The sequence below is a fragment of the Hyperolius riggenbachi genome, chromosome 1 (genome assembly GCF_040937935.1).
Source record: "Hyperolius riggenbachi isolate aHypRig1 chromosome 1, aHypRig1.pri, whole genome shotgun sequence".
NCBI classification, from domain to species: Eukaryota; Metazoa; Chordata; class Amphibia; order Anura; family Hyperoliidae; genus Hyperolius; species Hyperolius riggenbachi.
The window spans coordinates 631,866,424-631,892,839 of record NC_090646.1 but is presented as its reverse complement, the minus strand read 5'-3'; the positions used below and the strand labels follow the sequence as shown (position 1 = coordinate 631,892,839).

The window sequence follows — 26,416 nt, the reverse complement described above, 5'->3', positions numbered from 1 at the left end:
CTCCTCGCGCTAGCCCGCTAGCTCCATCCTGCTTGGATCCAGCGGAAATAGTCTAGCCCGATCGGACAGAGCTACTGCGCCAGCGCAAGTTGCGGACATACATCAACAAGCTCTTTTTCAGGAGTCCCACCCAGTGCTGGAAGGGAGGGGGACAGGGGAAGCCTCTTTTGCATCCAAAGGCCTTCCCCCTCCAAGGTGAGTACCGGGGTATCATGGAGAGGAAAGATTTTACAAACATTGACTAAATCATTTGCAAAGTGATATTGTTAAAGTGACAATGAAGTGGAAAAAAAACTCATGATATAATGAATTGGTTGTGTAATATGGATAATTAATACAACATTAGTAGCAAAGAAAATAGTGTCATATTTTTATTTTCAGGTATATAGCTTTTTTTTTAATAACATTGCATCATTCTCAAATAATTGCAGTTTCCACAATACACTCAGCATTCTAAATGATTTTACAGAGCGGGCTAGTGAACGTTTGAACTTTTCTCTGTAGAGAAACCATAAACAAAGAAGAAACAATGAGACAGTTGAGATAAGAGCTTCAAAAGACAGTGCTGTCCACAACTTTATAACGTCCCAGAACTCAAAGAAGCTCTTTTGCATAGATAACAACTGAAGTTACTTACCGTAACTCTCCCTGTACTGGAAACAATATGAGACACATATCTGTGCCAATAATGTTTTATTTCTTAGCTGTACTACACACACAAGTATCATACGTTTATTTTCACTTCAGATTCCCTTTAAAATAAGCAATTTTACTCAAAAAGCTGTATTCTTTAAAGTTCCTTTTTAGCGTAGGCTCTTTTCTAAGGGGCCAATCATACTTGACATAGCTGGTTTTGCATGCGATTTCCCACATGCATAAATGTTGTGATTTTTCCATGCATATTAATAGGCTTAACTGTAGTTGGTTTGGTGGACGGCAGACTTTAGGGCACCAGACCTTTGGTGCCTACAGGCTAACGGGATTAAAATCTGGCCCTACATGCAGGGCCTTCATCTAAAATTTCTTGGGGAGGGGGGGGGGGGGGTGTTATAATAGGAGAGAATAGGATAGAAGGTTTATGGTGGAGAACCGTGCAGAAATGAATGAACTTTCTTCCTATCAACTGTAAAAGTACTAAGTTACAGGTGCTCCTTCATATTCATTTTTTAGTAATTTTATTCCAAATCCCAAAGAAACCATCCTCATTGTATCAGGGCCGGCGCTACCATTAAGGCAAAGGAGGCAGCTGCCCCAGGGCCCCAGAGCTTGTAGGGGCCCCCAGTGGCTACAAGAGGAAAAAAAAATTTCAAATCGGCCTTATAGTTTTTGAAAAAATCGATTTTAAAGTTTCAAAGGGAAAAAAAACACATTTAAAAACCTGCCGACTTTAATGGTTAATAGCAAATCCACCTTAAATGCTCAAAACTCTAAATTTGCAGGATATATTAAGGACATCATTGGGAATAAGAGGAAAAAACAATTTTTCAAAAAGACCTTATAGTTTTTGAGAAAATCGATTTTAAAGTTTAGAAGGAAAAAAGTATAGTTTTAATTGCGGTAAATATAACTTTTAGTAGCAAACCTAACGGTAGTGTAATTTTACATGCATCAAACGAAAGCGCAATAAATTTCCTGACGGGGTTTCCAGGGGGTCCATACGCAGCCGTAGCGCTTTGGCCAGGGATCTATACAGCCGCAATATGGCTGTATGAAGATCCCTGGCATTTTTTCCTATTTTCCCAATTTTTTTTATGTTTAGAGTGTGGGAATTTAAAAAAAAAAATGTATGTGGGGTCCCCCCTCCTGAAATTGTTAACCCCTTGTCCCCCATGCAGGCTGGGATAGCCAGAATGTGGAGCTCTGACCGATTGGGACTTCACACCCTGACTATACCAGCTGCAAAAAAGGTCCCCTAATGCCGATTTTTGTTCCGGGGTATATGTTGGGGGGGCCCCCCAGGTTAATTTTGCCCTGGGGCCCCATTGTTGCTTAAACTGGCCCTGCATTGTATACCAGCAAACTGTATGAGAGCGGCAATGCATCCGATAACATCATACCGCATTTCTCTGCCTTTGATATGTGACGTCTGTTTCTGCTTATCATCCAAAGCCGCGTGCAGAATCACAACGCCGATACCTTCCCCTGCTATTGTGTGTTCACACTGGTGTTTCATACATACGCATGGCAAGTAGTGCTTGAAACTTTGACAAACGACAAGATAAGCTAATCAGCATACAGCAAAGCACAACGAGTCAGCGCAGTCTTAATAAGAAACTCTAAAAAAAAAAAAAAAACTCCAGTCTAGTCTTTTTTTTCATCTTTGCTGTGTTTTATGTGGCAGAGTCTATGTTCAGCCCCCAGCTATTTTGTAATATATTATTAGAGGCTGGGCGTAATAAATAATTGCAAGGGGGACTGTCGCTGTTCTGTAAGGAGCTTAGGGCACAATTCTATATTAACTTTAATAGCATGCAAAGCAGAAAGAACACAAACAATGCCTAGCCTTGTATTATACAGAAGTGTCTACTTCAAAAACATTGCTAGGACAGCTACTGCCTCATTATTGTGTTTTCTCTACAAGAAAAACATCTGATTAAATGTTCTGATGTGTCAGATTGTTTCCTCTGGTGCCCAACCTGGGCATGAAAGGTTGCGAGGCATCGAGGAGAAAGGGTGTAAAGGGAAGGGAGTGGTGTAGAGAATGAGGAAGTCAAATGTCACTTTTGTTTTGTAAGCAATCCTCTCAATGTATATCTATGTATTGTTGGAATACATACATGCAGCAGCTTTCATGCTTAGACTTGAGCCCATATGCAATTCACTTTTTCTCCTGAGTTTTCACCTAGGTGATATTTGCACACACTGTCAATAAAAAAAACCTTTAAACCACAAACAAGCAAAGGAAACATTCAAAATAATTTTGATAGTACCTTTTCACCTACCGGTACTTTTTGTACTAAGTTCTGAAAAGCTATTTTAATGAACACCTGTAAGGAAAAAAAGTGCCCCTGGCAGGTACCTACTTAGCCTCTGGATCCTTCCCTGGTCTCCTCAGCCATCCAGATCTTGTGCTGGGACCCCCAGACAAAACAAACAACCAAAAACAATCTGTGTTGTCCGCAGGTGCAATAACAGCTTCCCGCTCGGGCTCAGACAGAAATAGCCGAGCCCGATCTGGTCTCCTGTGCTGGGCAGTCGCGGGGATCTGCACCTGCGCAATAGGGCGGACCTGATCAGGTTCTGTCAGGCTTGTCTGGCTATTGCTATAGGTCAGACTGTATGCTCATATGGCTATAACCCAGTCCTAACGCCTGTGTACTCCCCTGCTTAACAAACTACACAACCCTGCAGGTAGATGTAGCATACAACCTGGCACATAGCATTCACCAAACACAGCAAGGCAATGCAAACACAGTATACTTGAATAGTCAACTGAGGCCTATGGACTGAGGCAATCCAGACAAAGGTGTAATCACAATACAGATGCGTAGTCAAAACAGGCCGGGATCAGGGCAGGAAGCGTTCGTGCAAGTTCCTTTAACAATCCGAGGTTGGCAACAGGAAATCCAGTAAGATGCAAGGTCAGGTACAAGCCAGGTCGATAACAGGTGGTCAGAAGAAACGTAGTCAGGGACAATCCAGGTCGGCAACAGGTAATCAAAATCAAAATCTGCAAGAAGCTTTGGTCAAGAGACAGACAGAAATCTGCCTCAAGACAAGGTACTTGATGTGATCACAATCTCAGCTACAAACCCAGCATAGGCTATCACTGGCACAGGCAAAAGCGCTCACCAGATTTAAATGCAAGCATCCACCAATCGGAGTTCGGGACACACGTGACTACTGTCGGAGCGCGCACCGAAACACGTCCTCTGCCTGCTGCCCTGCATGCATGTGAGTCAGCGGCAGGATCGGCAACAACTGTAAGTCAGCGGCAGGGCCGGCGGTGGCGGTGGCCTGCTGACTCCTTACAGGTTCATTGTACCCATTACGTACAGAAGTACTTGTAAAATTGTTGTGCGTTCCATCCGCATGGCAACTTTACTGCTGCATAGTGAATATGCCCCATGATCACAGAAATAAAATATGAACACAGAATATGAAATATTTTCTCTCTTTCCCCAGGAAGGATATCTGTGCTGGAAGGAACAGCCCTTGTGAAACGTTGGGCCTTTCCCACCTCTCTGGCATGTGCCAGCCATTCCGAAGCTGCAACATCAACGAGGACTCCGGCCTGCCTATGGCATTCACCATCGCACATGAGATCGGGCACAGGTGGGAGACACATTATTATAGATACAATTTAGCTATAGCTATATCTCCTGTGGAAAGGTTCTATACTAAGATGTCGGCCAGCCTCCCTATCCGTGTGCACACTGCAACGCAGAGCTTTTGGCTTTTGTTGTTTTTGAGTCACACTTATTTTTATTGATATTATTGATTTATAAAGCGCCAACATGTTCCGTGGCACTGTACAGAGTAAGAAACAAACATGGGGTACATAATAATACAGACAACGGTATACACAAAATATTTACTCTGGTACACAGTGCAGTCATAGTAATTAACATGATGAACAATATGTATAGCAAATTCCAAGACACAAAAGGGTGAGAGAGCCCTGCCCTTGTGAGCTTACAATCTAAAGGAGGGGTGTCAAACTCAAATACAAAGTGGGCCAAAACTGAGCTCTAGGACCACGTTGCGGGCCAACCTACAGATCTTGTGGCCACCTCTCTCCCTTATAAAGTTTCTCGGTGTCTAATATCCCCCTCCATTCCCTATACTGTTCCCTGTGTCTAATGGCCCTCCTCCCTCCCCTATACAGTTAGCAGGTTTTTAGTGGTCCTCCCATCCTCATCTATACAGTTCCCTGGTGTTTAATGGTACTCCGTCCATACCCTATACAGTTTCCTGGAGGCTAGTGGCCCTTTCCTTACCCTATACAGTTCCCTGGTGTCTAGTGCCCCTCCTATACAGTTCCCTGGTATCTAGTGATGTCCCGCTCCCCTTGGTGATCTAGGGCTTACCATCCAATATGGCTTCTCTGGTTGTCTAGAGTGGGCCAAACATAATGCAAACTGGGGAAACCACCTGAGGGCCAAATCTGATGGCTCCAAGGGCCGCATTTGGCACACGGGCCAGAGTTTGAGATGTATGATCTAAAGCAGTGTTTCTCAACATTTTATTGGTATGTACCCCTTTTAAAACCCTGTACTCACCAAGTACCCCCTAGAATAGTAAACATTCTCACAAGTACCCCTTGACAAATATATATTTAATCGTAGTACATGATAATTGGTTCTAAACCATTTCCAAGCTTTTACTATTGCTTTTAATTAGCTAAAATACTAATTTGGTGTTGTTTAAATAAGATTTATAATTTTCTAAAACTCTAAATTTGTTATTCTTGGTTATGTATATTAAGCCAGAGTACCCCCTGGAACCATCAGAAGTACCCCCTGGGGTACGCGTACCACACGTTGAGAACCTAGGATCTAAAGGAATAAGGGGGAAACAACAGATACACACACCTGCTACCAGCATGCAGCCAGTGGCGTGAGACCAGAGTCACAGCATCGGATCTGCATGCCCATTCTGAGCCAGTTGTATAAAGTGTTAGAGACAGAGTATCAGCACAGAAGTCGGGCACCTAACATTGTTTATTAAAGAATGAAGATGGCAGCCTCCGTATCCTTCTCACTTCAGGTTTCATTTAAAGTCATTGGGAACTGATAAAAAAAAAAATCACACAGATACTTACCTAAGGAGAGGGAAGGCTCTGGGTCCTATAGAGTCTTCCGGTTTCTCTCTCGGTTCCCGTTACAGCTCTGACTGGCTAGCAGTATTCAACCAATTTGGTCAAAGCCTCTGCCACCGAAGGAGGCTTCGGAAGTCTTTGGGAGCCCGAGTGCTCCCGAAGACGGGCTGCTCCATACTGAGCATGCGTGAGCGCCTTCTCTCGCGCACTCGTGCATGCGCAGTATGGAGCCACCTGTCTTTGGGAGCACTCGGGTTCCCGGAGACTTCCAAAGCACCACGTGGTGGGGGATTCAAATGGGGGAGCAAGCGCTTGACAGAGGGGACCGGGAGAGGAGCGAGAAGGCTCTATAGGACCCAGAGCCTTCCCTCTCCTTAGGTAAGTATTTGGCTGATTTATTTTTATTTTTTTTTACTGATTTCCAATGACTTTAAATAGTAAATCTTATGACACAAGCGAAAGTCAAGCTGCATATTTGATTGTGGTTGACTGGACAGCTTGCATTCCAGTTATTTTTGTACCATAACTTCTCGCTGTAACTAATGCTCATGAAATTGTGAGAACTATTAATTTCTAGCACTTAGCAAAAATAGAGGTCTCAATTTCTGATTGGATAACTTGATCGTCTTACTATTTATAGACGAGATTAAAATTATGTCCATGAGCTTAAAAATATATCACAAATTTGAGGGCATTAATAGCACTAATCCAATAAAATGCTAATCATTCATAGCTAGATATTAAAATGTACTTCTATATTTCAATAAATTAATATAGAAAAGTGTAACTAATGCCAAAAATATATACAAAAGTGTAACTAATGCCAAAAATATATACTGTATTTGTATGTTTTTCTTCATCAAACTGCTAATTCTTTGATGGATTGAAGTCATGGGCAGAATATTTTGTGGTTGTCACTTTGTGTAATATTCAGCATTATAAATAAGAACTTTAACTTCATCCCAATCAGTAGCTATTACCCACTTTACCACAAGAAATATTTTCCTGTTCTCTAATAGAGCCTTAGTGGTGTCTGTATGGCTGATATTTTGATGAAACCCCTTCCACAGTGAGATGTCCTGACCATGGTCCTGACAGTTTCCTGTCTGTGAACCTAGTTGCATTGTGGGAAATAACAGCTTTTTCCAACTGCCTCTGTGCATAGAACTCTCAGTAACGAACATTCCATACAGATCACCTGGCAGAACTAAAGAGGTCGCCACCAGTGATAAATTTCAGAATTTAAATCAGGGCGAGGAAAATTTTTACAATGGGCAAACACTGACCAAATAAGCTATAAATGAATATTGTAAAAAAAAAAAAAATAAGCACTTTTATTAATTATGTTACGTTCACTACAGTTTCTATTTAAGGCTCGTCGTTGGAATTTAATTTCTGTTGGATTTTATTTGGTAACACAGTGGACTAGATGCTTTCTTTGCATGACTTCCCTTTCCCTGAGTTGCCCAGTGGGTATAGGCATGAGTTTCTCTCTGTAGGTTTCCTAGTGGAACATCATAACATCATGGGTATACAGTATATGTCTTTAGTTAGTTACAAGCATGCTACAAACTAGTTTATGCATATATCATATGACCAATACGGTCACCTTTATCCAGTCTGTCTGGACTACCTGCCTTGTCTGTGATCCTTGACCACGTTTGCTCAGCTCCTGCCTTCTTTTTGGCCACAAATCAGACTCGTGAGAGCCCTTGATGAGTCTGATTGGCTAAAAGACGAAACAGTTGGGCAGAGCCAACAATAGAGGGAGGAGTCAAGCAAATGTAGTGTTCCAAGTGTGTGATCCTGACACTACTGATGCCAGAATGATCAGCAGGATGCCAGGCAATTGGTATTGTTTAAAAGGATAGATATGGCAACCTCTGTATCCCTCTCACTTCAGATTCCCTTTTATACTTTTGTAATTGAATAACATTCACTTTCCTTTTCTCCCAGCTTTGGAATTCAGCATGATGGGCAAGGCAATGACTGTGAGTCTACTGGAGGACATCCGTACATCATGTCGCGGCAGTTGCAGTATGACACTTCCCCGCTCGTATGGTCACCCTGTAGTAAGGAATACATCACACGGTTTTTGGAGTGAGTCATTTTATTTTGCTTTACTGTCAGTTGCTGTTATATTTTAAATCAAATACATTTGTGGAGGCAAATTAACCACTACTGGACAGCCAGTAATATTAAAACGTCCTGTTGGTCCCTCTTAACGTACCACAGGATGTTTTAAAATGTCTGCTGCCCTGCACCTGCCATACCCGTCAGGTCTCAGAGAGCTGTGATTGGTGAAAGGGAAGAAGTGTTCCATTAACCAATCAAAGGGCCTGCAAGGGAAAGATCATAGCTTCAACGAGAAGCCAATGATCTGTCCTGTAACAACACTGTCTGTGTGCTTGCTCAAAGCACAAAGACTACTGACTGTGAGGACATACAAAAATAAAAATACACATTTTACACCTTTTATTTTAGTTACCCCCTTAGTAAACAAAATAAAACACTTGCAAAAAAAAAAAAGAAATTAAAGAATATGAAAAAAAAATAGGGAGGTTTGGGCATGCGCAGAAGACCCAAACTGTACCTGACTGAGCTGTTACTGGAGCTGATCATGGCTGAACGGCGGACCGCAGGAGGATGACAAGCTTATGGGGCTGGAGGAAGCCCCGGGTAAGTATCGATTCATTCTGTGTCTTAGTCTCTGGTACACTTTAAGATCAATGGCTCACTTAGGCTAAATATATAAAGAAAATAAAACTATTTACCATGGTGCCAGATGCAGAAAAGGGTGTTACAGGTACAGTAATTAATTAATTGTTAATGGGAACCAAACCATCAGAAATAAAAAGAGTTTCACTTACCTGAGGCTTCTACTAGCCCCCTGCAGCGATCCTGTGCCCACGCCCACGCCTGTCCTCAACGATCTTCCATTCCCCCGCCGCCGCCCAGTTTTGGTTCTGTCGATTGATCACTTGGCAGTCCACTGCGTCCACGCGCATCCTTGTATGCATTCATGATGGCAAGAGCATCCTGTGCAGGCTCAGTAAGAGAACATTTCGTAATGCACCTGTGCAGGATGCTTTTGCCAATGTGAAAACTGAAGATCCGCTGAGCAGATCGCTTGTGATTCGGGGCTGCTGTACATACACCTGATTTCAGCTGAGGCGGTCATTATCAGCCACCTCAGCCAGCTTAAAGTGTACCAGAGCTCACTAACTTCCGTCAGTCGGCTACAGCCTAAGCAGGAAAAGTGCGCAGTTTGCGTATTGGAGAAATATGTAGAGGGTGCACTTCTCTCACGTCAGACTGGCTCCAACTGATGGAAGTGCGGGGACCCAGTACCCCAGTCGGGATCCAAGTGTATGGGGCTGGAGGAAGTCCCAGGTATGTATAAATCTTTTTGTTTCAGTGAGCTCTGGTTTCCTTTAAAGAGAACCAGAGACGAAGCACCTTCATGTGTTTTATTACATTTATCAGTGGGAACATGACAGTAAACACCTATCATGCTTTTAGTTTTATTCTTCTCAGTCTAATCTATCTGTTATCAACTGTGATAAGAATCCACCGACTGTCTAGGTTTGACCTGGAATCATTATAGCTGAGTCACTCTTCTGTGGAGTCTTTTCAAGCCCAAACCTGCCCCCTCCTGGCTCAGATTTCCTACTCAAAGCTGTTGACATGGGAGGGGCTGCTGCTGCCGAGAAAGAAGCTCTGAAACAGACAAGTGTATCTGTGTGCAGTGTGCAGCCAGTCATTATCTACTGTATGCAGTTTCATTCCTATGAGAGACACTTCCTACAGGCAGCCACACAGCATACCAGAATAGTAAAGTTGAAAACAGACAGATGAAAGGCTGCAGCAGTCCTGCTTGTCTATAGTCTCATAGAGGCTAGACAGCACATCCAGAACAACTCATAACCTGGAAGCAGAAGGGATATGAGCCGGCGGCCATATTGGATATTTCCTGGAGCAATAATGGATAAAAAAACACTCAAAAAGGCACACCAGAGTGGCGAAATTATCAGGTAGAGCATTTATTCTTTACAAGCTATCAACTGATATGTTTATTTTGTGTGACTCGTTCATCTCTGGTTCCCTTTAAGTCAGGCGTGTGTAGAGACCTTTAGAATGCCACATAATGTTTGCGTGTATTGTATTGTATTACACTATACTGATTGTGCGGTAAGACTTAATGCATGTTACTCTGCTTAACGCAGTTTAGTAAATGTACCCCATTGTTAGTTAACTAACCAAAAGTCTGTATAGAGAACCCAAAGCACTTTTTATGGACATAAATTTCATCCACTGATTTTTCATTTTTGACTTAAGATATACTGTAAGGGCCCTTTTCCACTAGCAGTCGCTAGCGTTCACGCTGAACGCTAGCGATTGCTGAATCGCAAAGCTAAAAAATTACCGGCGATTTCCCGACGTTTGCGGCCGCGATTTTGCTATGCTATGCACTGCATAGCAAAATCGCGGCAAACATCGCTCCGCCGCGCGTTCGCGTTCCTGTAAAAAACGAATCGCGGTAGTGGAAATGACCTACCGCGATTCCTATGTTAAAAAGCAAACCGTAGTGATTGTAAAATCGCTAGCGGTTTGCGACTTTCCAATTCAGCCAGCGCAAACGCGCTAGTGGAGAAGGGCCCTAACACAGCAGAAGAATTTTCTAACATACTTGGACATTTTACTCTCTCTCTCTCTCTCTCTCTCTCTCTCTCTCTCTCTCTCTCTCTCTCTCTCTCTCTCTCTCTCTCATTGCATTGTGCTGAGTTAAAAAAAAAATACATGAAGGAAAGGAAATCTGTCTTTGGCTTATCGTTAGTCATAGATGATGTGGCCGGTGGGGTTCCTAATAGCTCTGTACTGGCGATGGGATTTTTGCCCTGAGCTGTAGCATTTGTTCAGATTCTTTCTAACAAGCTTTTATTTCTGCCGTACAGCCGAGGTTGGGGCTTCTGTCTGGATGACTTGCCGGCAAAGAAAGATTTCAAGCTTCCGCTCATAGCTCCGGGGGTCCTGTATGATGTCAATCACCAGTGCCAGCTGCAGTACGGACCCAACGCCACCTTCTGTGAATTAGTGGATGTAAGTTTTGTTGCTACTTTCACACTGACTTCTTGACAGGTCTACAAGTTTACGCACTCTTATACCATGATAAGATAAAGTGTTGTGGGCTCCAGCGCACTCTCATACTGTGATAAACGTAAGTGTTGTAGGGTGTAGCGCACTCTCATACCATAGCGAGAGATAAAGTGTACAGCACTAAAAAGAAAAAACACAGAGACAACGGGAGCCCGACTCGTGCAGTATGTCACAGAATAGATGGATATTTCGAAGAATAAGTGAGAATATTCACAAAGGTGGTTGCACGAGGGGCAACCAATCACTTCAGGCAGGTGGAGTTACACAACCCCGACTCCACTCGGGTACACCAGAGATCCTGGAGGTGGTCGCTGTCTTGAAAAGTCACATGCACTCTGAACAACCGTGGAATGATGAGATTCCACTCGGGATCAGGTGTAAGGAACTCCCCTTACTAAGGGGGGGGGGGGGGGGGGAGTGAGAAACAGAAAAGGGAGAAAGAGGCACCCAATGGATATAAAATACTCTAAAAGCAATTAAAATAAGTAAAATGATGAGGTGGCTTACCTCAAAGATGACAAATTCACATACGCTGAATTGTTTAATAGTATAAAGCACAGGCAACGCTTTTCATGGGAACTCGCCCACTTCCTCAGGCCGAATAAAGTGCCGCTGCAGACTGATAGCCACATTCGAGGCACCCCGAATGTGGCTATCAGTCTGCAGCGGCACTTTATTTGGCCTGAGGAAGTGGGCGAGTTCCCATGAAACGCGTTGCCTGTGCTTTATACTATTAAACAATTCATCTTGTGTGAATTTGTCATCTTTGAGGTAAGCCACCTCATATTTTTTTCTTATTTTAATTGCTTTTAGAGTATTTTATATCCATTGGCCGCCTCTTTCCCCCTTTTACACTCTCACACCATGATAGGAATAGGATGAAGTGGTGTAGATATTAGCACACTTTCATTTCATGATACAATTAAGTGGTGAAGGTTCTAGCACACACTCTCATGCCATGATAAAATAAAGATTTTAGGCTCTAGCACACTCTTGTAATATGATGAAATGAAGTGTTGTAGGTACTACAACACTACAATGGTGGCGTAGTGGTTAGCACTCTCGCCTTGCTGCGCTGGGTCCCCGGCTCCAATCCCAGCCAGGGCAACATCTGCAGGAGTTTGTATGTTCCCCTCGTGTCTGGGTGGGTTTTCTACGGGCACTCCGGTTTCTTCCCACATCCCATAAACATACAGTTAAGTTAATTGGCTTCCTCCTAAATTGGACCTAGACTACTATACATATGCAACTACATGATACATACATAGACATATGACTATGGTAGGGACTAGATAGTGGGCCCCTCTGAGGGACAGGAAGTGACAAGACAATATACTCTGTACAGCGCTGCATAATATGCCGGTGCTATATAAATACTTAAATAAAAAAATACTAGAGCACGCTAATACTGGGAGTAAGTGAAATGTTGTAGGTAGTATCACACTCTTTTACCGTGATACAATGGATTGGTGTAGGTTCTAGGGCAGCTCCTTCATATTGGTATTTGCTTTCTTATCTTGGACCATAATTCTACCTCACTATCAATATTTTCAAAATCATAAAAATTACTGAAACTCTACAATTTTTGCTAAACTGTGTGACTGACCTCCCCAACATATATGCAGGGTGCAGTAATAGTAAAGAAAATGCAGGTGAATGGCCTTTGGAATATCTTTCTTCCGCCTCCTCAGAGAACTTACATAAAGAATGATTATTTTCCGTACCCTTGACACAGGAGGGTTTGAATGCTGTTGTTGCAATTCTACAATTCCTGGTATTTGGAGTTCAGAGCCAATGTTCGGAGCTAAAATAGTGGGGAACAGAATTTCAAGGCCGGAAACATCGGCTGTTTCACAAATGTCCTGTCATAGCTGTTACATTCTTTTTACACGGGCCACACATTCAAACATGAATGGTATCATCCTGATTCAAAACTTCTTACATTGAAACCTTCTGGCTCTTTTGACTAAAGTATTGGCCATTGGTTGTAGCAGATCGCACACATAAATTCAAAATGCATCTCGGCGCAATCTACTGTTTTCTTTGTAGCAGTAGGCCCGGTTCACATTAGCGGTCGCCGTCCGGAATCGCCGTGCCGGAGCCGGACCGCATGCGGAACGGACGGAACGGACGCACGGCATAGCAATGAAAGTCTATGCGTCCGTTCACATGCGTCCGTTTCGTCCGGACCGGAGCCGGACCGGATCCGGACTCCGGCATAAGATCCAACATGCGCTATTTTTTGGTCCGGCTCCTCCGGCAGACGTATCCGGAGAGGAGCCGGACTGTTGCATCCGGCCAATACAAACCAATGAGAACCGGAGAGCGCACAACACACTGGCTATAAAAACCGGACGTTCTACCCCACTTCCTATGCTTTTTCTAGTGGCCATTTTGGATGGGGACCACATGGGCCCAGCGTTCACAGAGTGGAGCAGCAGGGATTTCATGCTGGAGCTCTTTGGCAGCAACATGTGTGATGATATGTCTGATAACGAGGAGGTGAGGCCTTCTCCCCACATAGTAGTAGGTGAACAACAGGAAGGAGAGAATTCCCAGGTACGAGTAAAAAATGACTGGATCCATGGTCCCAACTGCAGTCTCTGTATCCACGCAGGGGCGTAGCTAGGGGTGGGCGGGGTAGGACATGTGCCCCCGGGCGCTGACTCACTAAGGGCGCCCAGCCGCATTTATTTTTTTGTGTAAATCTCCTCTCTGTGCCGGAGTCTTCTGCTGCTGCTGCCTTGCTCGGGGCTTTTCCTGTGAGACGTCACAAGCCGGATAGTGAGTGAGGAGGAGCGCCGGAGGCAGGCAGGGAAGTGGAGTGCAACTGTGGAGAGGGGGGCGGAGACGGATGAGTAGAGTGAGCGGAGCCAGCATCCAGCCAAGCCCAATTTGTCTCTGCACTGGCTGGGACCTACCTCCTGGCTCTTGCAATCTACATTATGTGGCTGCTGTGGAAGAGGTTCTGCCCCCTGCAGAGCGAACAACCAATGAGGAGAGAGTAGCGGCGGTGCCAGCTCACGTCATTAAGTGCTGTGCACCCACGTGCAGGATGCTGTCACTGAAGCCCCGGGATGTTTGAGTGCTGGAGGTCTGGCTGATTGGACTGTGCTGCTTGGTATAGCCGTGTGCGGCATCCACATGGACCAGAAGGAGCCATGTATGGTGCCCAGATGGAGCCACGTGTGGTCACATGGATCGGAGGGAGCCCTGGATGCTGTTGTATGGAGCAGAGGAAGCCGCGCACTGGAGACCAGTTGAAGCCGGGTGAAGAGGGAGAGACAAGAGGAGCTGACTTTTTGGAAAGTGCTGTGCACATGCTGGATGCAGCATCTGTAACCCCGTAAGAAGTGTGTTGAGGGAGGCCCGGCTGACTGGAGCAAGGATGGACATGTGTGAAGTGCTGGACAGACTGCTGCTGCTGGGGCTGGCCGTGTGTAGTGGTGAAAAAGCAGAGACCAGCGGATGGACTTAGCCAGGGGCTGAAGGAGCGTAAGTGAAGTGTCCACTGTACTGTACTGTATCTTAAGTGGGGCAGCAGTTATGGAAGCGTAGATTATTGTTACTGGGGGGTGGGAGAGGAGAATTACTGTTACTGGGAGGGTTATTGTTACTGAGGGGGTTGAGGAGATTGCTGGGGTTTGGAATTACTGTTACTGGAGGGTTACTGTTACTGAGGGGGTGGAGGAGATTACTGGGTGTGGAATTACTGTTTCTGGGAGGGAGTCATGGTCCATAAAATAGGGTACTTGTGTGATAAAATGCTAAATGCTTGAAGAAGCCTGCAGGGGACAGGGACAGGGGTCAGGCAGTCAGGGATGGAATCACAGAATGTATGTATGTCATACATACATACTGTACATACATTCCCTTTCGCTGACTGACTGACCCTGTCCCTGACCCTTTAGGCTTAAAGCTTTTAGCATTTTATCACACATTCATCCAGCCATTATCACAGTATCTGGGGGAAGAAAAGATAGAAGCCAAGCTCCTGCTAGCCCAGCCCACCCAACCCAGATACAGGCAGTACTATCCAGTTTCAGGCAGCGCACATGTAGCAGTAGGCTGCAACCTGGCTGGCTGTTTTCTGTAAGTTTTCTGTCTGCCTACTGGCTGCTGCGACCCCTCACTCCCAGACATACCAGCCTCCCCAGGTACCCACCCCCATTCACTGCTGACTATGGTCTCCAGCCCACTAGGGTCCAGCCCACTACACGCCTGCCTGGTGGTGCCACCACACCACCAGGCAGGCCTGAGGCCTCTAGCCATAGAACCCACTGGGCCAGAGCCCAGCACACACCACCACTATGCCTGAGCCAGAGGCCTCCAGCCGCCAGACCTGACCCACCAGACTGTAGTCATGTCGCTGACTGTCCTTGGAGGAGCTCACAATCTAATCCCTATCCCTACCATGGTCATAGTCTAATGTCTTACCATATCATTATGTATTTATATAGCGCTAACATCTTCTGCAGCAGCACTTTACAGAGTACATCTAATACTGCCATAGTCATAGTGTAATGTCCTACCATATTATTATGTATTTGTATAGCAGCACCGATGACCAAGCTCACATTCTGAAGCGGGGCCACGCCCCCTTTTTGCGCTTTGCCACCATGGGGGGGGGGGGGGGGCATAAACTGTCTTTGTCCCCGGGCGCTGAAAGCTCTAGCTATCTAGCTATGCCTCTGTATCCACGGATGGTCTCCACACGTCCACCTGTCTCCAACAATGACCCCAGAGCTTCTGCTGACCTCCCAGACCCCACGAATTTACAGGTTGTTATCTCTTTAAGAAACCGGATCCGGACCGCAACCGTGTTCATACCGCACGGAAAACGGATGCAAACGGACCGGATCCGGACCGGATCCGGATAGGAACCGTACGGATCAGGTCCGGTCCGGATACGGTGCGGTCCGGACATCCGTTCCAGTTTTTACAAAACCGCAAGTGTGAACGGGGCCTTACCTTATTTTGATAGCTTTTTTATGTCTTCAACAATACTTAGAAAATGCTGTATGAATATGCCATGCTGTAATTCTTCTGAGACCAAGGTCTATCGCATGAGGCTGAAAATGTGGAGCGCATTCTTCCTTCACACAACAGATTCCTTTTACCGACGCACACATTTCCCAGATTCCTGGTACAAGGTTTAAACTGATCACAACAAAATCCCATTTGTGACTGGCACAATGAGCAAGACAAAAAATGGGGTGTTTTTATTAGCAATACCTTCTGAAGATTACTGATATTTCTCTCTCTCTCTCTCTCTCTCTCTCTCTCTCTCTCTCTCTCTCTCTCTCTCTCTCTCTCTCTCTCTCTCTCTCTCTCTCTCTCATTTTGGCTTTTGCTCGGAAATCTGAAATCTCAGATGGGAAATCTCCCATCTGAAGATGAACTTCAGATGGGAAATCTCTAATCTTGGATAGTGCTATTCGGATTTTAAAAGATATCCGAACTGCTATTCAAAGTTCGGATAGTGAAAAAAGTTTGGATTATCTGGGTAGTTCGGATATCCGGAATCTGGATAGCACCACTGTGTGTAACGCCATCCGAGGGCGGAGAGGTCTAACGGTACACATAGCCATCCATTTTATGTAAGTAAGTATTGTCAGGCTTGTTAGTGGCTGGATAGTACAATGGTCAAGGACTCTGCCTCTGACACAGGAGACCTGGGTATTAGCCAATTAGAAACAAGGATTTTCGGCTGGAAGCATTTTATACTTTTGAACAATTTTTTTGCAATGGGTGAGTGAATCTACAGATCATGCTGCACTCACCAGTCGAACATCCATTAGATCCCTGATTTCAGGATCTATATTCTGAGTGGAAGGATGTGTTTACACTGATATGGCGAAAGATAAAGCTACACTATGATTGGCTAATATGCGATATACAGCATTTATGACCAGACCTTAATGAAGGGGTGGCGACCCAAAATGGGTGGACCTCTAACCACTCCCTTTATCTCAGGTATAAAAGCATTAGGTCTGCAGCATGTTCATTTGGGCTGCTGTCATTTGGCCTATACGTTATGCTATAACTGTATATAATGTATATTTCTTGCACCTTGGCACGTTAGCACATTACTGTTTGCACTTTTCCTTGAAAAAGGTTTTTTATAAGTTGAAACATGTCGGGTTTTATGGTGTTTAATTTTAATTTTAATATACAAACACTGCGATTGGAAAAGGTCTTCCCTAATACAATACTTACCTTATAATGGTTTCCAACACAGTCTAATGGTATTTGTCCATCTCATATATGACAGCATTTTCATTTGATTTTAAACTTACTATTAAAGGTTAAGTTTTAGTATTCAGTCCCTCTCAGGGAAATTCCTATGTATCTATTGATCAGAATTTAGTGATTAGAAATATGGGAGAATTAGAAATCATTAGGGGATGATGATAATAATAAATAATGTTGAGAAACCAAACTATACTGAAAAATCATAGTGGACTGAAAAAATATAAATAAATACATTGCAAACTGAGAAGTTAACAAATAACTGACGGATCAAGAAATGATTGCTTTTCACCATCTAATTTGTTCATGTTGTTTGATCCACAAGGAGCCTGCAGGTCATCATCTTTACTACTTTTTGACAAGAAAAAAAACTACACAGCACCAGCTGCCATGATCTGTAACCACACTCATTAAAGTGGACCCAAATTAAAAATACAAGATTTCAGAAATAAAATCTGTTTTCTAAATTATAATAATAAATAGCAGCCTTTTTTCAGCTGCATGATGACAAATGTAAAATAGTTTACATTTATTGGAGGAACCCCTCCCTTCCTTTCATATTGCCGGGACAGAATCCGGCAGACTGGTGGAGTAGGAGGTGTCCAGCAATGGAGGAATTGCCAATGGCTGCCACCTGTGTAACCCTAGTTATGAAAAGAGAACGGTGAAAAGCATGCATTGAAATGCTCATAGGCTTGAAGGAGTGTTTATTTATCTTTGTATGTGTCAGAGTGGTGCAACTAAATATTTTGATTTAAAATCAAAGGGAGAGGGATATATAACTTGCTTAGCAGTTGGAAGTGGCCTTTATTTCCCACAATGCAACAAGGTTCACAGACAGCAAACTGTCAGAACCATGGTTGTGACATCACACTGTGGGAGGGGTTTCACCACAATATCAGCCGTACAGACCTTCTGATGATCTGATCTATTTGAGAGAAGGGACAGATTTCTCACGGGAAAGGGGGTATCAGCTACTGATTGGGTTAAAGTTCAATCCTGGGTTACAGTTCCTCTTGAAATCATCATTTAATATTTTATATTAAATCTAACACGCGCTCCGAAATTGTATCTCAATTTCCTTTTATTTTCAATCACTTTTGTTTCAAATTTCCACAAAAATCAATAAAAATCAATAAAAAATCAGGCAGCCTAATCCTAAAATCCAAATTGTTCATACCCATTCACTCATACAAATTCATAAATAGAAGGGCCCTTTTACCTCAACCCTACTCATGCGTGTGTACACAATAGGGGAGAAGCAAATGAGTAAAAAGTAAAAATTATATGTGTATATAAAAAAGGGGGCATTAAAAGGTTTCTTTTTTGTTGTTAGTTTGAAAAATCCCAGTTTAAAAAATCCTCATAGGGAACCTGTCCCGTTTTGGCAAGCGTCTGTTTCCAAAAGCTCTTATGTCGTGGTTTCTCCAATTAAGATAAGTTTCCCACTTACAGTTTCGCAGTGTCTCTGCTGTAAAAAGATGGATCTGCTAAGCTCCAAGATATTATGTTTCCAGTAGGTCTCACCACCACAAACCCAAGGTCCGTCTGATGGTGAACCGTCTCCTTGCTGCTCTCCACGCCAAGTGGTTGAGGTGCGCATACGTCACTTCCGTATGTTAAACACACGGGTCCGCTCGTCGCACTTCCTTCTGGCTGGTTGCAGTCTGTATTTCGGCTGTTTCGGGTGACGTCACCACTAAAGATCCGTTGAACCTCTGCTTACAGGCGGCCGCTGCGCGCTACCGTGGCTCGTCTATTGTCCACGATCTAAGCCAAAGGTGACAATTAACAGTGAAACCTCTACGCGTTTCTGCCAATCAGTGTTGGCCTTCTTCAGGAGGGTTTATATTTGTTTAACTAGAGAGTAACAGACCTATCTGTCATAAATGCAAATGGAGAGGTTAAAGGTTCTCTAAATATTTAATGTGCATGGAAATGTTTGCATATAGAAACGAGCCGCAGCCTAAAGCGCGTTATCGAGTTGTATGAAATGTAATTAAGACCGCAGTGAGATAAAGCTTCCTAAAAGGTTTATTTCTTTCTCACACTGCACTAATACGCATCCTCAAGTGCTGGTGCCAGATGATTTCATCAGATTAGTGCTTTTACATAGTATTAGTGCAGCCATTACAAACAGGGAACCTGCTGTTTAATTACAATAATGGAAAAGTACACATTTCTGGATAACCTGGGACAATCATTAACAAATGCAATATTGTTGTGGAAACGTATGGGAAGGATGTAGTTTGGCATACATGAAATAAAGGCACCTGGAAAAAAGGGCGCGGGGATTGCCGCCAGTAAAATATCGCTAAGGTTAACAGTATTGTACTAGTGAATTTCGATTGTAAAATATCATTAATGTTTACTGATATTTTACTATGGCTAAAACTAACTCTGCTCTCACACAGAACTCTTCTGTGGTGGTGCCTAACCCTAAGACCCCCCCCAGTGGTGCCTAACCGGTGGAAATGTAGAAATCCACCCCCCCCCCCCCGTGGTACCTAACCCTTAGAACCCCCCATGGTGGTGCCTAACCCTAAACCCCCTGGTGGTGCCTAACCCTAATGGCCCATACTCACGGGCTACATAAGTGGCCTGTCGCCAGCACACGTGAGCGTGTGCGCGACAGGCCGGCGACAGCTCGTCGCCATGTCCCTCCGCGTACTCACGTGGAAAAGGGATCAGCTGTGCGACGGAAGCTGTAGCCGACGTTCCTCCCCCTCGCCGGAAGTGCCGTCTATTTTCAATTATGTTGCTGTTGCTAGTCCGCATACTCACGCGGACTAGCGGCAGTTGCGGCGGAGTTTCGGCGGCAACTGTCGCCAGGCGATTGACCGCGCCAATCGCCTGGCGACATCAGCGACGAGCGACGGTTCGGGGTGCGCGCCCGTGCAACTCCTCATACTCAATGGCGACCTGTCGCCGCAAAACACGCGCGGGCCGTGTGTTGCGGCGACAATTGTAGCCCGTGAGTGCGGGGCATAAGACTCCCCCCCTCCCTGGTGGTGTCTAAACCTAACCCCCTGGTGCCACCTAACCCCGTATCCCCCTACTTAAGCTCAATCCCCATTCCACAAAGCCGTGATATGTGGCTATGAAGGTAAATTTGGGAACCCGATTACCGGCAAGAGGGGCCATTTGTTGCGGACAGGCTCGCAGGAAAAGAAAATGGCCTGCGAAAAACTACATTGTGGCATCGCATATAGGGCTCTCCCTGCGCCTAACTTTACCTTCATAGCCGCATATCACAGCTTTGCGGAAGGTAAAAAAAAAAAGGTAAAATTGGGCGACCTGAGGTGCCCGCTATCGGCTGCCGACATGCCCCCAAGTTTCCATCTTTTGCCGCTAAATGCAGCTTTTATCATATGCATCTATGGCGAATTTGCTTTTTCCATAAGGGTTCCTGCGCCCTTCATGTGCTTCAGGGAGCAACAATTAGAGGGTGGCAAGAGGCGGCTCCCCTCCACAAAAGTCCCATTCCTCGCACCCCCTATCCCCCCTACCTAGATGGGTGGTGCCACTTTACTCACCTGCTCTCAGCACTCCAGCAATAGGATCTCTATCTGCCCCTCCAGCATCCTATATCCATGGCTACAGCGGTGGATCATGTGACCTGTTAAGTGTTCCAGGACACATGAGGCACCACTGTAGTCAGAGAGGAAGCAAAACTGGAGATCCCATCGTTGAGATGATGCGAGGGATGTGACTCCGGTGCAGCACATACCCGGCATCCTAGGAATCAGATGCTGGGGGCCAGCAGGGAGGGAATACGTCTTGGAGAAAGCAGTGGGAGGTAAGCTTAGTGCCAGTGCCTGCAATGCACAGCCCGATGTGTCTCTCTTCTCTAGTCCGGCTTTGAACACACTTGTCGGGGATGGGGGGGCGGGTGAGTTTGCATCCTCACAAGGTATTGCTTCAGGTGACAAAACGTCTAGAACCGGATCTAAACGCACAACAAGACTTAGAGGTGGACACCACCACATAGAAATAAGCTGGTATCAGATACTGTATTCTACATTGAAAGTATTTATCATACACATAAGAACACTAAAAAACACAGCAAATTCACATGGTGGGTCCTTGCACACAAGAACTATTTCATCAATCCACATGTAAACAGCGCACACAAAGTGCTCAGAGCAATTTAGTGTAAAGACTTTCTTACCCTCCAATGATGATTACCCCTAATGATGACGCAAGGCCAAAACCATTGGGTTGGATAGACCTGGAATTCAGAAACTCCTTCACTTTGTAGTCAAGACTTTGTACACATACTTCTGACCTTACATCTTTATTAATTGCTTTTTCTCAATTAACTAAAAACAGGCTGTCTTCCCTTTCAGGTCAATATTGCTACCCATCCACTTGAAGCTATCCTCTTCCAAGTCATTTCTCATCTTTCTTCTTCCATCACAACCACATACCACCCACTTCTATTAATAATAATGTCATTGAAGATGACCTCCACCTCTGAACCGATTTTAATGATGCTTAGAGCAGATTATGCTGTGATTAGACAGCTGACACCTCAGGTCAGAGGTCAGGGGCCTTGTTAATTGACTCTTGACCAAGTGACCACTGTGACAATTAATCATAGTGATTACTTTTTCAAGACAGAGCAATATCTGCTGTGTCTCATTCCTGTCAACGTGAGTTCTTGATACTGTCCCTGATTAAGAAAAAAAAACAATATATAAAAAAATATCACATACTGATTTTAATTTGCATAAAATATATATTTTTAAAAATTTCACTCAATGCTTCCATAAGTCCAATTTGTTGTTCACACAACAATATCAAGAATGTTTGACTACCCCATAAAATTAACAAGATAATTAATGTCAAATAAACTAACCATGTAACTGCAAACATTTGTCACATACATTTAGAAACGTTGCGCGCTAATTTGGGCATGGCATAAACCAGAAAAAAATGTGGTTAAAAGTGGTCTAGTAGAGGAGGTTCAGTATGTGGAGTTTAAAATTATTAAGAATGCTTCTCTGGATCTTAAAGAGACTCTGTAACAACATTTTCATCCTTATTTCTTTTATCCTATAAGTTCCTATTCCTGTTCTAATGTGCTCTGTCTAACTGCAGCCTTTCCCATTTGCACAGTGGCTGTATTATCTCTGTTATATGATTTAATCTCTCCTCTGTGGGCTCTGTTAGGCTGAGGCAGTCAGGCTGGAATGTGCTCTGCTGTGCTGCTAGTGATTGGATAGAAGCTATACACACCCTCTCCAGGCCCCCTGCACACTCTGTATGACTCACACACTCAGTCTATCACTTGCTATGTCTTTTGTTTGTAAACACTGGATAAAAATGGCAATTACCAGCCAGGATTGCAGCAGGGAGAGGCAGAAACAGCACAGAGGGGCCCAGGAGAACATAATGAATCTGGTATGCTTTTTATTGGAAGAATTTTAGAGTATAGATTCTCTTTAATGCCCTTTCTAAATACCAGCTTGTCTATCTTCTTGCCTTTTCTTGAAAAGCTCCAATCACTCCTCTGAAAGGGACATTTCAATGTGACTGTTGACTGCTACATCTACTGTATACTTATTCTGTTTGCTCTTAACCAAGCTTCTGACAAAGTGGACCATCTGGAGTACTACAAGGCTCTGTCCTTGGATCCCTTCTCTTCTTCATCTAAAATAGCCTTGGTTGCCTTATCAGCTCATTGGGCTTCCAATAGTAACACAGCAATAACCCTTGAAGCTCAAGATCACTGTTTAGATGCATTATACCTGTAGTATTTAATTTAGCACTTTCATTAAAACCTCACATTAATATACTGGCCCAACAATACAATTCCAATTTTCAACACTCACTTTCTATTATCTTTCTGTTACAGAACTGCACTTATTTCCACATACCATATTAAACATTACCCCTGCTGATGTCATACTCCTTTCTAGGCATTATTATTATTACTACAAGTATTATTATTATTGATTTATAAAGCACTGTGACCTTCCGTGGCGCTGCACAGAGTGAAATAAAACATGGACACATAAAAATACAGACAATGATTTATATAAAAAATACAGACGTTGGTACAAACTATAGACATGGTAGACAATATATAATAAGTTACAGTGACATTTGTATAATTAACAAAATATACAACAATTTACGAGACACAAAAGGGAGACAACCCAGTCCTTGTGAGTTTACAATCTAAAGATTGCTTCCATTAACCACCTTAGCGGTAATGGACGAGCTCAGCTCGTCCATTACCGCCAGAGGGTGCCGCTCAGGCCCTGCTGGGCCGATTTTGATCAAATAAAGAGCAGCACACGCAGCCGGCACTTTGCCAGCCGCGTGTGCTGCCCGATCGCCGCCGCTCTGCGGTGATCCGCCGCGAGCAGCGGCGAAAGAGGGTCCCCCCAGCCGCCTGAGCCCTGCGCAGCCGGAACAAATAGTTCCGGCCAGCGCTAAGGGCTGGATCGGAGGCGGCTGACGTCAGGACGTCGGCTGACGTCCATGACGTCACTCCGCTCGTCGCCATGGCGACAGGAGAAGCCAAACACGGAAGGCTGCTCATTGCGGCCTTCCGTGTTACTTTTGGCCGCCGGAGGCGATCAGAAGAACGCCTCCGGAGCGCCATCTAGTGGGCTTTCATGCAGCCAACTTTCAGTTGGCTGCATGAAATAGTTTTTTTTTTATTTAAAAAAAACCCTCATGCAGCTGCCCTGGCGATCTTAATAGAACGCCACCTCTGAACTGAGGGATATGGACGTTGTCAAATGTGTTTTCTTTAACAAGGTCTTTATTAAGAATAGGTACGTAGTAACAATAACAAAGCCATAAAATGCATTGTAAGAGGATTGTTATCGAGTACATGGACGTACATATCAAAATTGAGAAATGTTTGTATAGAACAAATAGATGTTTCAGGTAAAGCCCAAGTCCATACAAAATATTACATTGACAATCCAATAACAGATATAAAAACAGCTGCGTCCTCGGTAAGAAGAAGATTTATATTTCTCTCAGGATCTTCTGTTATTCTCCTAGATAATATACATTTTAGTAATAGACCAGTCATCCCAATTCCCATGATATTTAAGAAGGGTATTGAGCATAGTATGATGGATTCGATCCATAATGCTATAATCCCCCACTCTAGTTAAGACTAAGTTAAATGTATTAGTTGCCTGCTTCCAACTCCTGGCTATTGCCCATAAGATAGCACCAATAAAAACATAATAAACCCATTTCCATTTAGTAATGTCGTTGAGGTGTTAATTCGATATCTGTGCCTATTAAATTTTTTAAGTCTTCCTTAAATTTAGAGACTCTGTAACAATTTTTTCAGCCTTAGTTCTTCTATCCTATAAGTTCCTATGCGTGTTCTAATCTGCTCTGGCTTACTGCAGTCTTTCCTAACTGCACTGTCTCTGTAATAAATCAATGTATCTTTCCTCTGTCCTGTTTGTCGGGCTAAAGCTTGATTGTGTGGAATGTGCAGGGCTGCTTGTGATTGGTAGAAGCGATACACACCCTCTGCAGGCCCCCTGCATACTCTGAATGACTCATACACTATGCTTAGCTGAGCCTATTAGAAGCTGGTTAGTTTGTTTGTAAACACTGCCTAAAACTGTTAATTACAAGCCAGGATTGCAGCAGAGAGTGGCAGAAACAGCACAGAGGGGCACAGGAGAAAATAATGAATAGAATGGTATGCTTTTTATTGTTAGAATATTAGAGTACAGATTCTCTTTAAATTTGTTCCATAGGTCAGTAGCTATCTGACATTTCCAAAAGATATGGATAAGAGAACCCTCCTCCTGGCAACCTCTAAAACACAACAGTGATACTGTTGGGAAGATTTTATGCAGTCGGACTGGGGTTCTATACCATCTTGTTGTAATTTTTAAAGCTGTATCTTTTACTGCTGGAGTTCTACTAGAGCTCTGGAGATTAATCCCAAACCTATTCCAGTCTTGAGAAGTTACATTTAGTTGCAAGTCGGATTCCCAGTCTAGCATATATTTAGTTTTTTTAGTTGATCAGCAGAGATACCAATCATGTGCGAGTAAATTTGTGAAATTACACCGAGGGGCGGAGTGGCAGCCAGGAAAAGGTTTTCATAAAAGGTACATTTAAATAAACCTTCAGAGCTGGTTGTGGAGCTAAAAAAGTGGCAAATTTGACAATCGCTAAAATATTGTGTACTAGGTAAATATCTACTGAACTGCAGCATTTCAAAAGGGATAAATTTGCCACCCATCCAAAAGCATTTCGAAGTGGTGTATTCATGTGCGATCCACCAGGCGAACCGTGATTGGTCATGAAATGCTGGAGGAAAGTCTGGATGACCAATGAATAATAACTTACGGGGTTTAGAGGAGCAAAGTTTAAAGATATCTTTGTACCATAAGGTTAGGATATCCTCTACTATGAGGTTTTTTTTTTATGAATATGCTTTAGGATGAGTGGTGGCAAGATAAAGAACTGGGGAAATGTTATAGGGTAAAACGGAAATTTGCTCAAATCGTACCCAAGAAGTAGGGTCATTGTCCCGGTGCCAAGGCAGAATCTGAGCAAATCTGGTAGCAAGTAGATATAGCCAAAAGTTAGCCGCTCCAGTCCCACCATCCATTGATTTCCTGTAGAGATAAATATTCTTAAAACGGGCAGGTTTATCATTCCATATAAATGCATTAGCCAGTTTCTGGTATTTGTTGATGAGGTCTCGTCCGGGATTCAAAGGAAGAGCTCCCATAATATAGAGGAGACGGGGTAGTATTACCATCCATTCCTTATTGCAGTGATTTTCCCTAACCAGGAAATCTTATAAGAACTCCACTCTTTTAATGTATGTTGGATGCTCTTCAATAGAGGTAGATAATTGGTCAAATGTATTTTCTTATAAACAAATTAACATGCCTGGCTATCCTGCTGATCCTCTGCCTCTAACACTTTTAGCCATAGACCCCGAACAAGCATGCTGAATGAAGTGAGACTGTATTAGTCACATGCTGGTTTCAGGTCTCTGATTCAGACACTACTGCAGCCAGTTCGATCAGTAGGACAGCCAGGCAATTGGTATTGTTTAAACGAAAATAAATATGGTAGCCTCCATATGCCTCTCAGTTCAGGTGTCCTTTAAAGTCTTACAGTCTATAATAATGACAACATAGTTTAAAGGGGAACTTCAGCCTAAACAAACATACTGTTATTAAGTTACATTAGTTATGTTAATTAGAATAGATAGGTAATATAATCTCTTAC

The 26,416-nt window shown here is 43.7% G+C and overlaps 1 protein-coding gene across 6 annotated transcripts in view; it reads left to right on the top strand.

The window, feature by feature from the left end:
• Positions 1-26,416, top strand: part of ADAMTS12 (ADAM metallopeptidase with thrombospondin type 1 motif 12) — a 244,707-nt gene that overhangs the window by 51,468 nt on the left and 166,823 nt on the right. For 5 of the 6 annotated variants that reach the window (XR_011023643.1, XM_068251244.1, XM_068251243.1 and 2 more), the window contains 3 exons: positions 4,126-4,275; positions 7,718-7,861; positions 10,717-10,861. Coding sequence is in view for 5 of the 6 variants with exons in the window: in XM_068251244.1 (XP_068107345.1) it covers positions 4,126-4,275; positions 7,718-7,861; positions 10,717-10,861 (439 nt within the window). In the remaining variant the exon portion in view is untranslated. Of the gene's footprint in view, positions 1-4,125; positions 4,276-7,572; positions 7,614-7,717; positions 7,862-10,716; positions 10,862-26,416 lie in introns of those variants that run through there. The other variant, XM_068251247.1, reaches the window with a different exon arrangement.